Source organism: Vombatus ursinus, unplaced genomic scaffold, assembly GCF_900497805.2.
Source record: "Vombatus ursinus unplaced genomic scaffold, bare-nosed wombat genome assembly UNPS02014798.1, whole genome shotgun sequence".
In the NCBI taxonomy this organism is placed as follows: Eukaryota; Metazoa; Chordata; class Mammalia; order Diprotodontia; family Vombatidae; genus Vombatus; species Vombatus ursinus.
This window is the reverse complement of record NW_020954576.1, coordinates 43,457,100-43,470,586: the sequence shown is the minus strand read 5'-3', so window position 1 is coordinate 43,470,586 and position 13,487 is coordinate 43,457,100. Positions and strand designations below refer to the sequence as shown.

The 13,487-nt window shown below is 43.2% G+C and overlaps 1 protein-coding gene across 2 annotated transcripts in view; it reads right to left on the bottom strand.

Moving 5' to 3' along the window:
- LAMB3 (laminin subunit beta 3) overlaps positions 1–13,134 on the bottom strand; it is a 66,301-nt gene extending 53,167 nt beyond the window's left edge. Inside the window, exons 1-4 of one of the 2 annotated variants that reach the window (XM_027871550.1) lie at positions 12,990–13,134; positions 11,804–11,950; positions 10,511–10,574; positions 9,447–9,601 (exon numbers count right to left, since the gene is read on the bottom strand). In XM_027871550.1, the coding sequence (XP_027727351.1) occupies positions 9,447–9,601; positions 10,511–10,535 (180 nt within the window). In that variant the 5' untranslated portion in view covers positions 10,536–10,574; positions 11,804–11,950; positions 12,990–13,134. The remainder of the gene's footprint in view (positions 1–9,446; positions 9,602–10,510; positions 10,575–11,803; positions 11,951–12,989) is intronic. The other variant, XM_027871549.1, reaches the window with a different exon arrangement.
- Between the last annotated feature and the right edge of the window lie 353 nt (positions 13,135–13,487).

The following is a 13,487-nucleotide window of genomic DNA, read 5'->3' as shown; positions in this document are numbered from 1 at the left end:
TACCATGTTAAAGTTAATATAAACTATTGAAACAAACTATATGAGTTCACAGTTTCATGTGCAATCCTCTTTTTTGTTCTCTATATATTAAAATTGTTTGTATTTGTTTAAAGTTAATGATAAAAAATTACTTCTTTCCCCAAAACTTGTTACATTACTAACTTTATTTCCTCACAACTGCAGCCTCTAGAGATATGACTGCTGCCCCAAAACACTTCTGAAACTTCTGTCTCAAAGGACACTAACAGCCTCCCACTAGTCAGATTCGATGACCTTTTTTTTTTTTTCCAGATTTCCTCCTACTAGACTTTTCTATAGGAGTCAGTACTTTTGAACTTCCCTCCGAATATTTTCTCCTCTCTTGGCTTCAAAGATATCAGATTTCCCTGTTTAACCTCCTAATTTCCCTGTTTAACCCTGTTCCTTCTGTGTCTCATTTACTGTTTCCTCATCTTTTTTTCTCCAAACCCTGAAGGTTGGTATTCTCTGAGGTTCTGATCCCAACCATTTTTTTTCTCACTCCCTACTCATGGTAATCCCTTTCACTCCAGTGACTAAAGCTATCACCTCCACGCAAATGATTCCCAAAGTTTTCATTGCTATCTTTGACTTCTATTACAAAGACTCCAGGACCGTATATCCAACTTCCCTCAAACATATATAGGAACACAGATATAGAATCAAAAGGGACCTTAACGGTTATGTAGAGAGGAAGTAACTTACCCAAAGTCACAGGAAGTGAGGGACAAGGCTGGGATTTGAACCTGGGACTTCTGACTCCATATGCAGCAATCTTTGTACTATACCACATGCTGCCTCCCACCTGGATAGCTAAGCAGCAACCCACACCCCTTAGCATTTCCAAAGTCAAACTTATGTCTTTCCCCCTTAAATACGCTTTCCTTTCTGACTTCTCTGTTCCTATTAGTGGCCTCACCATTCTTCCAGGCTCTCGTGTACTATAAACCTTGGCATTGCATGTGAATTTTTCTTTCATTTCTTATATCTAATCATTCATCCAGTCCTATTGATTCTGCCTCTATAATTCCACTTCATCAGATCCTTCCTCTCTTCCGTCATCCCATTTCTACCATCCTGGTATGGGACTTCATTATTCAGGTGTTTTTTCAGCCATGTCTGACTCTTCGTGACCCTATTTGGGGTTTTCTTGTCAAAGATACTGGTATGGTTTGCCATTTCCTTCATTTTACAGATGAGGTAATTGAGGCAAATGTGGTTAAATGACTTGCCCAGGGTCACATGGCCAGGAAGTGTCTGAGGCCAGATTTGAACTCTGGGAGATGAGTATTTCTGACTCCAGGCTGAGCTCTCTATGCACTATGGCGCCACCTAGCTGCTCAAGGGGCTTCATAACCTCTTGCCTAAATAACTGCAATTGGGTCTTTCTATCTTTATTCCCTCTCCTCTTCAATCCATCCTTCTTAACTCTACCCAAATAATATTTCCTATAGGTAGACATGAGCATGTAATTCCTCTGCAAAAATCTGCATTGGTTTCCTATTGGTTACTGAAGAATATGGGGCAACTAGGTGACATAGTGGATAGAGAGCCAGGCCTGGAGTCAGGAAGACGTGAGTTCAAATCTGACCTTAGACACCTACTAGCTGTGTGACCCTGAGCAAGTCACTTAACCTGGTCTGCCTCAGTTTCCTCATCTGTAAAATGGGTTGGAAAAGGAAATTATAAACCACTCCAATATCTTTGCCAAGAGACCTCAATGGAATCACAGAGCATCAGACATGTCTGAACAATAACAGCATAATGTATAAGATTCTCTGTCTCTCATTCAAGGCCTTCTATAGTCTACTGCCAACTTACTCTTCAAGTCTTATTTTATGCCCTGCGCAATGGACAGACTGGCTTATTCTCTGTCCCCAAATACATCTGATGTTTTCACACTTCTGTATATTTCCTTATCTTATATCTCATGCCTACAATGCCCTGGGTTCAAATTCTACTTCAGACATTTACTAGTTACATGACCATAAGTAAATTATTTCACTACTCTGTCAGTTTCCCCATCTGTAAAATGGGCACCATAACAACTGTTACTGTGAGGATCAAATTGGATAACGTATCCAATATAAAGTATTTTATAAGCTTCAAAACACTATGTAAATATCAGCTGTTATCATTGCTAGGTGGCATGGTGGATAGAGTGCTAGGCCTGGAGTCAGGAAGACTCATCTTCCTGAGTTCAAATTTGGCCTTAGACACTAGCTATGTAACCCTGGGCAAGTCACTTAACCTTGTTTTCCTCAGTTCCTCATCCGTAAAATCAGAGAAGGAAATGACAAACCACTCCAGTATCTCTGCCAAGAAAACCCCAAATGGGGTCATGAAGAGTCAGATACGACTGAAAAATGGCTTGAAAATGAGAGGCCTATATATATATATATATGTATATAATCCTGTGAGGTTGGTCCTATAAGAAGTGTTACCCCTCTTTTATAGATCAAGAAACCTAGTCACTGAGAAATGGCAAATCACTCCAGTTTCTCTGCCAAGAAAACCCCAAATGAGGTCATGAAGACAAGACTGAAACAACTGAACATTATCATTATCATGTGTTGTTTTGTATTAATGTTATCTGTGTGGTTCTTAAATCTAGGGAAAGGGCTCCTTTTCGTCATAAAAATAATTAATCCTCTATGGAAGGTTAATGGAAAGACATAGATAAGATTCCCTCTGGGCAAGAAGTTGCCATCTGGATCTGTACCCATGTTGGGTATACCCATAGGGAAGGACTCAAGAATCCATTGAACTAATGACACATATGAGTCTCCTCCCCCTAAGACACTACGTTCCAGGAGGGCATAGTTAAACTCTGTATCCCTCTATAAATGAAAATACACATAAATACATAAATAGGTACTAAGTGAGTATTTGTTGAATTAAATGGAATTCTGTTCAAATGGTGGAGTACTTTGACATCCACAGTCCCTGTCAGCCTGCTTCCAAGAGATAAAGGGAAAGGACAGCTGTTTTATTTACACACCATCTAATTAGGCTGCTCAGAATCCCTGCCTCAGGCTGTTAAGGCAAATGGATAATTAAGTGCGCTTCACCACAAAACACAGCACTGGGGGAAGAAACACAGCGTGGTTAAAGGGCCACTTGGTGGAGCAGAAATTGTCTGAGTGAGCTCTTAAAGACCTTGCTCTGGTCCCCAGAGAAGAGCTGCACACGTGGCTCATAGCAGTCCTACATGCGGCCAAACCACAAAATCTCACGACAAGAAGGACCTCAGAGCCCATCGGGCCCAGTTCATCTCTGAATAACAGACTTCCCGGGTCACCCAGTCTGTGCTTTAAGTCTCTGCTGAGTGGGGACCAATGCCTCCTAAGCCATGCCATTCCGCTTCTGGCTAGCTGTAATTGTTAGAAAGGTGCAAAATACAAGAAACAGAAAAATTACAAGAAACAAAAATATGATTGTCCACAGCTTGCCCCACCCATTGCTGCTTGTTCTATAGTCTGGGGTAAAGTAGAACAGGTCGAGCCCCTCCCACATAATAGAGGCATCTGTCCTGCTCTCCTTCAGTCTTCTCTAGGATAAACACCCCCAATCCTTCAACTGATGATCTAAGAGGAGCCGATGAGGGACTAATGCACCAGGTAATGGGGAAGACAAGAAAACTGGGAATTTTCTTCTCAGAAATCTTTTAAGAATAAGTACAGACAAAGATATATTAGGTCTCCGCCATAGCTCTGTGCATGGACAGGTTGTATGAAGCAAGAGGAATGCAAGGTCCCATTGATCCCTTCCAAATACCTCACAGGGAATTTGAATTTCCCGACATTAGAATCACTCCTTACATCAAAAATAGTTGGGCATTGTCTCTAGAAGAATCCTGTTAAAACACAGTGCTTAGGTGGTGTAGTGGATAGAGCACAGGCCAAGGAGTCAGGTAGGCCCTGAGTTCTAATCCAGACTCAGATACTTACTAGTCATGTGAGCCTGAGCAAGTCACTCACCACTATTTTTGGGAAAGGGACTCCTAGAATATTGAACCCAAATAACATACCAGTAGAGTCATTCTATCACCTTAACTATCTATTACCTTAAAGTAAAAATAACAAAGTCCTAAAAGGATGAGGTAAATAATAGTGAGGAGGAACTTAGAAAAGGTTGAGAACAATGGGTATTATTTCAGAAGGATACATGAGGAGAGATTGCCACCCACTGCAGTTGAACTGATGCATCCCTGGGCCTTGAACACAAACACTTAAGAAATATCTGTCAGGATTGGCTAATGCAAGTTGGGTTGTTTTGTTTTGTTTTGTTTTGTTATTGATATAAAGGGCTACTCTAAATCTAAAATCCTGTGCTGATGCTGGGGCAGGGAAGGAGTGGGGGGAGGTGAGGAGAGCCACATTGCTGTGGCTTTAGGAAAGATACTTCAAAGGTCCCTTGATCCTGTGCCTTTACAGGCCACGGAAGAAAACAATTAACTAAAACTGGGTGCATGCCTAAGAGCTAAGCCTTGTGGGAATTGCAGCTGCCTGGATACTTTGGCTTGAAACAGACTGGCCCCAAACCCAGACAGCTACAGACAGCCAAGGAAAGACAGTGCCCAGGAGGGTGGACATCTTGCAACATGAACCACCACCAATAGAAGCAAATTCTCCATTGAATTACAGACTGATGGGCTTTTAATCAGCATAGAAGATCTGCCAGGAAAAGTAGGGGCTGTAGAGAGAGATGGCATGCAAGACCTAGGATTCAGAGAAATTGGAGTTTGGGGGAACTCCAGTTCCTGAGGTCACTGTCTCCCTAGAGTGCAACCACTCCTCCCACACACACCCAGGGCACAGAGAAGCTGAGTCCCAGAGAGACAATTCCTTCTTTCCTTCTTACCTCACTCTGCACAGCCCTCCAACAAGGAGGAGAATGGGCAACACCAGCAACACTTAGCAATTTGACAATAGGCTTGAGATATACTAGGTTCATGTTTGCATGCCAGAAAAAAAAAATACATCAGGACATTTTGCAGAGATTTTGACCGAGGGTATATGGGAGGATTCCCAGAAATTAATTTCTGAGATACCCTTATCCAGGGAAAGGTATGATTCAGTGGTACCTCAGCTGCTAAGCATTGAGCTATCACTAGTACTGTCCTCCACTGAGGGTCTCATCTCCTCCTCTGAGACATTACGATGATCCTTTGGACTCTGAGGCCCCACTATATCACCCCAATTCTCTTATTTCAAACTTAGTAAAAAACTAAAGTCTGAAATTAGAGCTAGAACAGAGGACTTAGATGTCAGAGTACACATGGTTTTCCCACAAAATATAGCCCCTGTTGCTGCTGAGAAACCACCAAGAATGGCCTATACAGAGTTAAGGGAGAGTGTGTGCAGAGGGGGATGTTTCTGTTTCCAAGATTGGCCCCATTCAAAGTCAGCCTTAGATAAAATTCAGTTAATGGGGGGTGGGGAGGAAAGGAAGGGAAAGGAAAGAAAGAAGTTATCTAAGTATTTTTATAGAGTGCCTACCATGATCCAGACACCATACTAAGAACTTTTTACAAATGCAGTTAACCCTTCCATATCCCAACCCTTCCCATTGCGGTTTTGATATATTGCAGGTCAGCATCAGAAATTAAATGGGAATTTTGGGGGAGTTTTGCAGAAGCCACAGACGACACACAAACGCCAACAGACAACACAGAAAAAGTTTAGAAACTCATAAATGTGTAATATATATGTATGGTATTATAATGTATCAACCCAAATTTTATAATAAGGTACTGTAAACACCCCATGAAAAAAAAAAGAAAAATTCAGATTTCTTCTCTGGTAAAAAGGAATGGCCCAAAAATTTTATGTGGATTTTCCAGATCATGGGTTCATTGCACCCCTAACCCCTTCGATGTGGAGGGGATAACTGCATTATCTCATTTGTTTCCCACAACAGTCCTGTGAGGTAGGTGCCAAGGGTGGGAGATAGAAAAAAATCGGCTAAAGGATAGTTCAAGGAGAAGAGAGACTGGGGCAGCTAGGTGGTGCAGTGGATAGAGCACCAGCCCTGCAGTCAGGTCAGACCGGAGTTCAAATCTGCCCTCAGACATTTTACACTTACTAGCTGTGTGACCCTGAGCAAGTCACTTGACCCCATTGCCTAGCCCAAAAAAAGAAAAGAAGAGACAGACAGTGGAGAGAAGGAAGGAAATTAGATATTATTCGATCTTTAGTTCATAAAAACACTAGATTTTAGAGCTGGAAGACCTCATAGAAGTCATCCAGCAGTTCTTCACTTTTTTTTTGTTATAGTCCCCTTTGGCAATACAATGAAGCCTTTGGACCCCTTCTAAGAATCATGTCTTTAAATGCACAAATTAAATACAAAGGATTACAAAGAAAACTAGTTTTAGTAAATGCAGTTATCAATATTAAAAAAAAAAAACAAGTTCAGGAACCCAGGCTTAAGAACCCCTGACCTGGTCCAACACCTTCATTTTATAGAAGAGGAAGCCAAGACCCAGAAAGGCTAAGGGACTTGTCTAGCACCACAAAGAAAATGAGCAGAAAAGCTAGGACCCAATAACGCGTCTTGAACAAGAATCACAAGAAGTTAAATCTGGAAGAGATCTGAGATCAAATTGTCTGACCCCTTCCTTCTGTCGATGAGGAAACTGAGTGTCAGAGAGAGGAAGTGACTTGCTCAGAGTCTTAGAGCTAATAAATGGGGAGCATTTGGATCTAAGCCTAGGTCTGCTGATTCTACCTCCAGAATGCTCCTTCCACTACATACCACACACCACCTACTCCCCCATGTTCATAAAGGTCCATAAAATCAATGTCGCTCAGTCACACAGGGAGAGAGTTGAGATTTAGCCATCCCCTTAGTTATAAAAGTCTAGAATTTTCTCTTGCAAACATCATTTGGCTCCCAAAGGGGCAACTTGGAGGCAATGCGGGCAGAAGGGTTGGTTATCAGAGGCAGAGGGTAGTCTGGGTGTGAAGCAAAAGGCATCAGGTCTGCAGGAAGAGAAAGGTCCATCCAGAGAGAAGAAAAGACGAGGGAAAGGGGAAGAAGGGCAAGATGCATCACAGGCTTGCAGGATCTTTGACCTCCTCTCATTTCCTCACTCCTTCCTTCTGACTACTCATAAGGAGGGTGAAAAGGCAACGATTTCCTCGAGTCTCACACGATTCTCAGGGGGCGGCGGGAGGGCTGTTGCCTGGGGGAGGATGTGGGGAGGGGAAGCAGCTGACCTGCTTTGCCTAGAAAGCCAAACCCACTGAATGAATTCCTAGGTCCTTATGAAGTAATCTACTCCCTAAAGAAAAACTTCGCCCGATACCTGCTGCAGCCAGCTGAATGCCTGGAGGCTTGCTCCCTTACCCAACTCTATCCTTCCCTGAGCCAAATGGAGGCCTCTAAAATTGCTAGCCAAAAGGCAGAGGGTAGCGTCTGTAAATAAAAATAACTAGGGTGTTCCCAAGGGCCATGAGAAGCAACTGGGTATGCAGGCATCCATAAGGCTTGGTCTTGGGGATGGAAAAGAGTCTAATGTGAATAGTATGAAGAATAGAAGATGTCGAGTCAGCTGACTCAGGTTTGGAATTCTCCTTGTGAATCATGCGCCGTTCTCTGCGCCTTAGTTTCCTCCTCTGTAAAATGAGCGAGTTGGACAGGATGACCTTCCAGATCCCTTCCAGCTCTAAACCTATGACCTCCTTTATAACACAAATCCACGGAAGATCTAAGTTTTCACTTTGGGCAACAACTCCATCAGACCTTTCACCAGGACTTTGGCAAGGGAACAAAGTCAACCGATTTGGGCTCCTCCTCTCCCCGTCCTTGCCTATGTGGAGGGTGCGTGGAAACGGTCACCAACAGATAAAGAGAGAAATCGGCCATCGAATAGCTCCAACTGATGAAGAGCCTAGTATCGCTGGTAGTTGGGAGAAGGCAATGAGAGAAGACTGAAACTACAGCCAAGATAATTTTGTGAACATGATAGGAGAAAATGCACAAGTGCAAATAGAAGAAAACATTCTCCAAGAAGACTTCTTTCTGCTTCCAGAAATCCCTATCTTCCTGCAAAACAGAGCAGCTGCCACCTCCTACAAGAAACCTTACCCGACGCTCCCGAGTGTTAGTACTGCCTACCTTTTGAAATGACTTGGTATTTACTTACGTGTATGAGTGGATTTAAAATTGGAAGGGACTTCATCAGGTGACCTAGTTCAATCTCTTGATTTACAGATGAGGAAACTCGGGCACGGAAAGATTAAGTGACTTGCCCAAGGTCACATAGGTGGAAAGCTGTAGAGTCACTATTTGAACCCAGGTCCTCTGACACCAAATTCAGCACTCTTTCCCCTGGACCAAGCTAAAACGGAAGCTGCTTCAGGGCAGGAACTGTTTCTTTCTAACCCCAGAGCCTCACACAGTACCTTGCTCCTCCTAGGAACTCACCAGGCACCATTAGGTGGTTCAGTGAGTGGACAGAATACTGGACCTAGAATCAGGAAAACCTGAATTAAAATCCAGGTTCGGATCCTTATCAGCCTAGTGATCCTGGGCAAATCACTATGTTTTTTCAACTGTTAAAAAAAAAAAAAAGGCAGCCAAGCTAGACGGTACAATGTATAGAGCACTGGGCCTAGAGTCCTGAAGATCTAAATCTACAATCCTATGACTAAATTTCTTAAGGGTAGGAAAAGTGCAGAAACACCTTTCTGCTGTATGTTACAGGAGTTCAAGAAAGACTTTGCCTAACCCAGAATTATACGGCAGCAGAGGGCAGATATCAACTGTTTCACCGATGCACATCTTAGCTCTGTCAACTAGATTGTAAGCACCCAAAGGGCAGGAACTCTCTTTCATGCCTTCCAAAATAGAAAGGGCTCAATAATTAAATTGGCAAATTGTCATATGATACAAAATAATGTTTTACAACATAATCACATAAATTATATTAATTGTATGTTACAAATTAATATGTTATATAGTACTGAATTATATCATATCATATGTCATTATATGTTGTTTAAAATATATTTATGATATAATGATAAAGACTGGACCTGTGATTTCATTGATATAGGAAAGTCCCAGATAAGTTAACTCCCTCTACCAAAGAAAATCAGCACCTTCAATGAAATGTATAGTCTTAGAGAACAGTGGAGAAGTTAAGTGTCTTTCCTAGGGTCACACAACCAGCATGTGCCAGAGGGAGTACTTCAGCCCACTTCTTCTGAGCTCCAGAGCTAGTTGTCTATTGACTATGCCATGCTGGATTTGAACTCAGGTCTTCCTGATTCCAGGGCTGGTGCCCTATCCACTGCACCACCTAGTTGTCCCCATATTATATCATATCCCATCATATCTTCAAAGAATGGCATACTCTCCCCTCTCCCCCTCTTAACTGCTGCTCCTTGAACACCAGGGAATGTATGTCTAGGGCCTACCTCTCCATAGGGGGTGCAGTAGGTCTCAGGCTTCGTCATCCCACAGGTAGAAGAAGCTTTAAGGAATCGTGCCCTTCCAACCAACAGGTCCCCAACAGGAGGGTAGCAGGCCCCCCGAGAACAGGCCTGCTGGGCATGAAGGAGTCCTGGCAGTGCTGAAATCACAAAATTTTAAAAAAAACAGTCATGAAGGTGGTAAGGTAAAGCCCCACAAAACTCTGGAATATGCTAGGTGCCTCCTACATATAGGTCAGGTCAGCTGTGAGCACCTTCTACCCACCTGCCTGAAAAGGAGTAATGACTTCAGTCCAGATGCCTTTCAACAGAAAGTCAATTTTATATATTGTCAATCATCTGTGCAAATGAAGTCAAGCAGATCCACAGATAACCAAAAACTATGAAGAAGCTAAAAATCTCTCCTTGGCTTTTGGAATGCCCTCAGGCACACATACTGAATTGCACAAACTCAGTAATGCTGTGTATTCCTGGCCCTAACTCTCATCTAGCTTTAACCTCTTTCAGCAGGCCAAAATCCCTTGGATAATCCATTCCTAGAAAATTGGGTGAGACCTATAGTTTATTCTCTCATCTGAAACAATAACCACTAACAATAACCACTACCTACCAACTATACAAAATAATAATACCAAAATAAAACTTGTAAATCGGGGTTTCTGAATACTACTGGTTAAAAATCAAATTAATGCAAAGGACCTAGACAGAAATGGCTCTAGAACTGAGTAATAGAGAATATATTTTTCTGGGCACTGGGCAAACCAGGAATTACCAACAAGCAAGAATAAAATGACGCTTGGGAGCCATGAAAGGGAAGTAGAAGTTTATACTTTTTTTGATAGAGAGTAAAGGACAAGGAAATTGGCACAAATGTCCTCATAAAAAAGGTCACCAGTAAGTCATGATTCTCTACTCAAACAGCAGCAAGCTGATATCTACACTCTGGTCCCAGAACCACTCACTGGCCATCAGCTCTCCCCAGTCACCCTATCCATCCCCACTGTGGAGTTCACACAGGGCCCAAGAGGAAGGAAAGAGACAGTACTTACCCATCAACATAAGGAGGGGCCACATCTTCCACTAATGGAGAGATCCCCAAGGGATGCAACTCACCTGGGACAGAATGAGGTAGTGTGAGTCAAAACTCAGGAAACCCCCAGGATGGACCAGTCCCTTCTCCCTAGCTTCCAGGCTCAATTCTCACCACAATATGTAATCCAGAATGCACCTTGGTCATACAGGACTCTAATTTAGACCTCTAAATAAGTGTGCTTTAGCCAGCAGCCTGAAAGACAGCATAATCTAGCAGAAAGAACCCTGGACTGGGAGACAGTCTTTGGGTGCTTTGTATTCACTGTATGACCAGGGAGAAGTCATTTTTCTCTCTAGGTACCAATTTTTCCCCACTAATATAAATCACCCCTCCCCAGGGATTGAGTGAAGTTTGCTCACTTGTTTGAAACAATAACCCAGCTAACTCTATCTACTAACTAGACCAACTAACTATACAAAAGCCAACTAGCTAACAATACCAAGGTAGACTTTGTAAATATGAGTGACACTCAAATGAATGACTTTACAAAGTGAACGTCACTCATCCCTGCATGCCGGTCTTCCATCAGTCACCTGAACTTGTCAGGATGGGGCCAGGCTGAAGGGGTGGGTTCCAGATCTAGCCTATAACTAAAATCTTATGATCTCCTCCCTACCTCTATCCTTAGTGTTTTGAGCTCTATTTAAAAAAGGGGAAAAAAAAGCAACTGTGGGGAATTCCAAGGGATTGTTACCATTCTGATGAAAGGAAACTGAAAGCTCTTTGAAGGGTCCTCTAAGAAATCAGACTCCTCTCTCTTCCCTTTGTCTGTGAGTGCTAACTCCTGGGGCTCCAAGTTTAAGGCCAATAAGAGGATGGGCAAAAGTCATAGAATCACAGAATACACAATTTTGTTAAAAAAATAGAGCTCATCTGGTAGAATACGTAAAGTGCTTTGGAAACCTTAAAGTAGTTATTATTATTATTATTATTATTATTATTTTACAGATAAGGAAACTGAGACACACAGGTAAGATGAAGCAACAGTTGTTAAAGGAGCTAGTGGACCATCCCTCTCATTCCTCTTATTGGTGGCCACAGCCCAAGGCTAAGTGTATGGTCACTGGGGGCTGGCAGCTTTTAAAACAGGAATGAAGATATCTTATGCACTCTCTCTCCATGGGTCAACTGGAAGCATCTTAAAATGTCTCTAGCTATAGGGTAGGGACTATCTGAGGAGGGATGTGGAGAATGAGGTGGGGGGAAAAAAAGGCAGACTTATAGGGAAGAGGGTAATAAAGATTCTTACCTTGGAGCAGAGGACTGAATGCTAAGGTGGGAGTTATAATCCTGCTCCTTGCCCAGTGGAAATAGCACTGGGCTCCAGTCCAGCCTTGTCACTTATTAACTGTATGTCCTCGGGCAAGTCCTTTCACCTAAGCCTCAGTTTCTTTCTCTGTAAAATGAGAGTTAGACTAGATCAATCATGAGGTCCTTTTAGTGCTAACAATTTATAAATTGCCTAGGAATCACTCAGAATTCATTGATTCTAGGGAAGGCCAGCCCTAGAGTTTATAAGATTTATATATGGGACCTCATCAACTGGTCCATTTTACAGTTGAAGAAACTGAGACCCAGAGAGAGGCATTTAAAGCCACAGAAGTAGTAAACATCAGAACCAGGATTTGAGCCTAGGTTCTTTCATTTTAAATCTGGTACTTTTGCCCTTACAGTGGTGTTATATCTGAAGAAGTTTCTCTTTTTGGGGAGGGGAAGTTACAGGTGAGATGCCCGCTAATATCACCTGCACCTGGCATCTCTAAGTTATCTCAGCACTGAAAGGGATAGTACTGTTTATCTGTTCCAGTTCCCTCACTCACCCATTATGCCAATGAGGAAACTAAGATTAAGTCAAGTGATTTGTCTAAGGTTGCCCACCTAGAGTGGCACAGCTCAGATCAGAATCCAGGCCTCCTAAATGCTAGTCTCTTGCTCTAGAAGAGCAAGGAGAAGAAGAAGGAGAAGAAGGAGAAGAAGAAGAAGAAGAAGGAAGAGGAGGAGGAGGAGGAGGAGGAGGAGGAAAAAGAGGAGAAGGAGGAGGAGGAAAAGGAGGAGAAGAAAGCTTGAAAATCACCCCCAAACCACAGCAGGCATTTTGAGAGTTAATGAGAGAAGTTCTAGGTCTCCCCAACTCTAACTCTCCTAGCTCACCCCATCTCTGATTGATACCACATCTCAAACCAGAGCTCCAGTCAGTTCAAGATCTACTAAGGATCTTCTGAAGTATGAAAAGAAACTTTCAAAATGTTGGGACTGCAGACATTTTATCTTACAGTTTGGAGGTGAGTCCCATCAGATGAGTTCATGTAGGCAAGAGCCCAAGTGGAAGGATGGGTCTCTGGAATCAGGCCAGGTCGGCAGAGGGTGAAGGGGAAGAAAGAAGAACAGAAAGGGCTTTCTTCCCCAAGCCTGGGTGAGGCGGGCAGCTCACATACCTCATTCAGTGTGCCTCCGGCTCTCCTGGCCTTCCTGTGGAGCCCTGGCCTGCCCCACTCTCAGGGGTCTCTCCTGGCTCCAGGTTTTTAAACATCAGCCTCACCTCCGGAGAGTCCCAGTCTGGGTGGAACCCCACTTCAGGGCGTGTCTCAGGAATCTGTGAGTTGGCACGCCCATCTGCCGTCAGTCACCCGAACCCTCTGCCAGGACGGGACCAGACAAGTGGGGTGGGTTCCAGAGGCCCCAACAAGCCTGGAGGTGCTTACCTCCCAGCTTACTGCAACCCCCTCCCCCAAGAGGGCCAGGAAGGGCTGTAAAGCCAGGAAACCACCTATTTCAATACTGGTTTTGGTGGATAAAGGAGAAATGTGTATCTTTACCAGGGTTACCCAGGGCAGGTGTGTCTACTCAGCCATGCCCCAAGCTCAACAAATAACCAGACTATGAATGCAAAGATGAGGCCTTGGCCACTTCATGATTCAGAACTTGCTCACCAG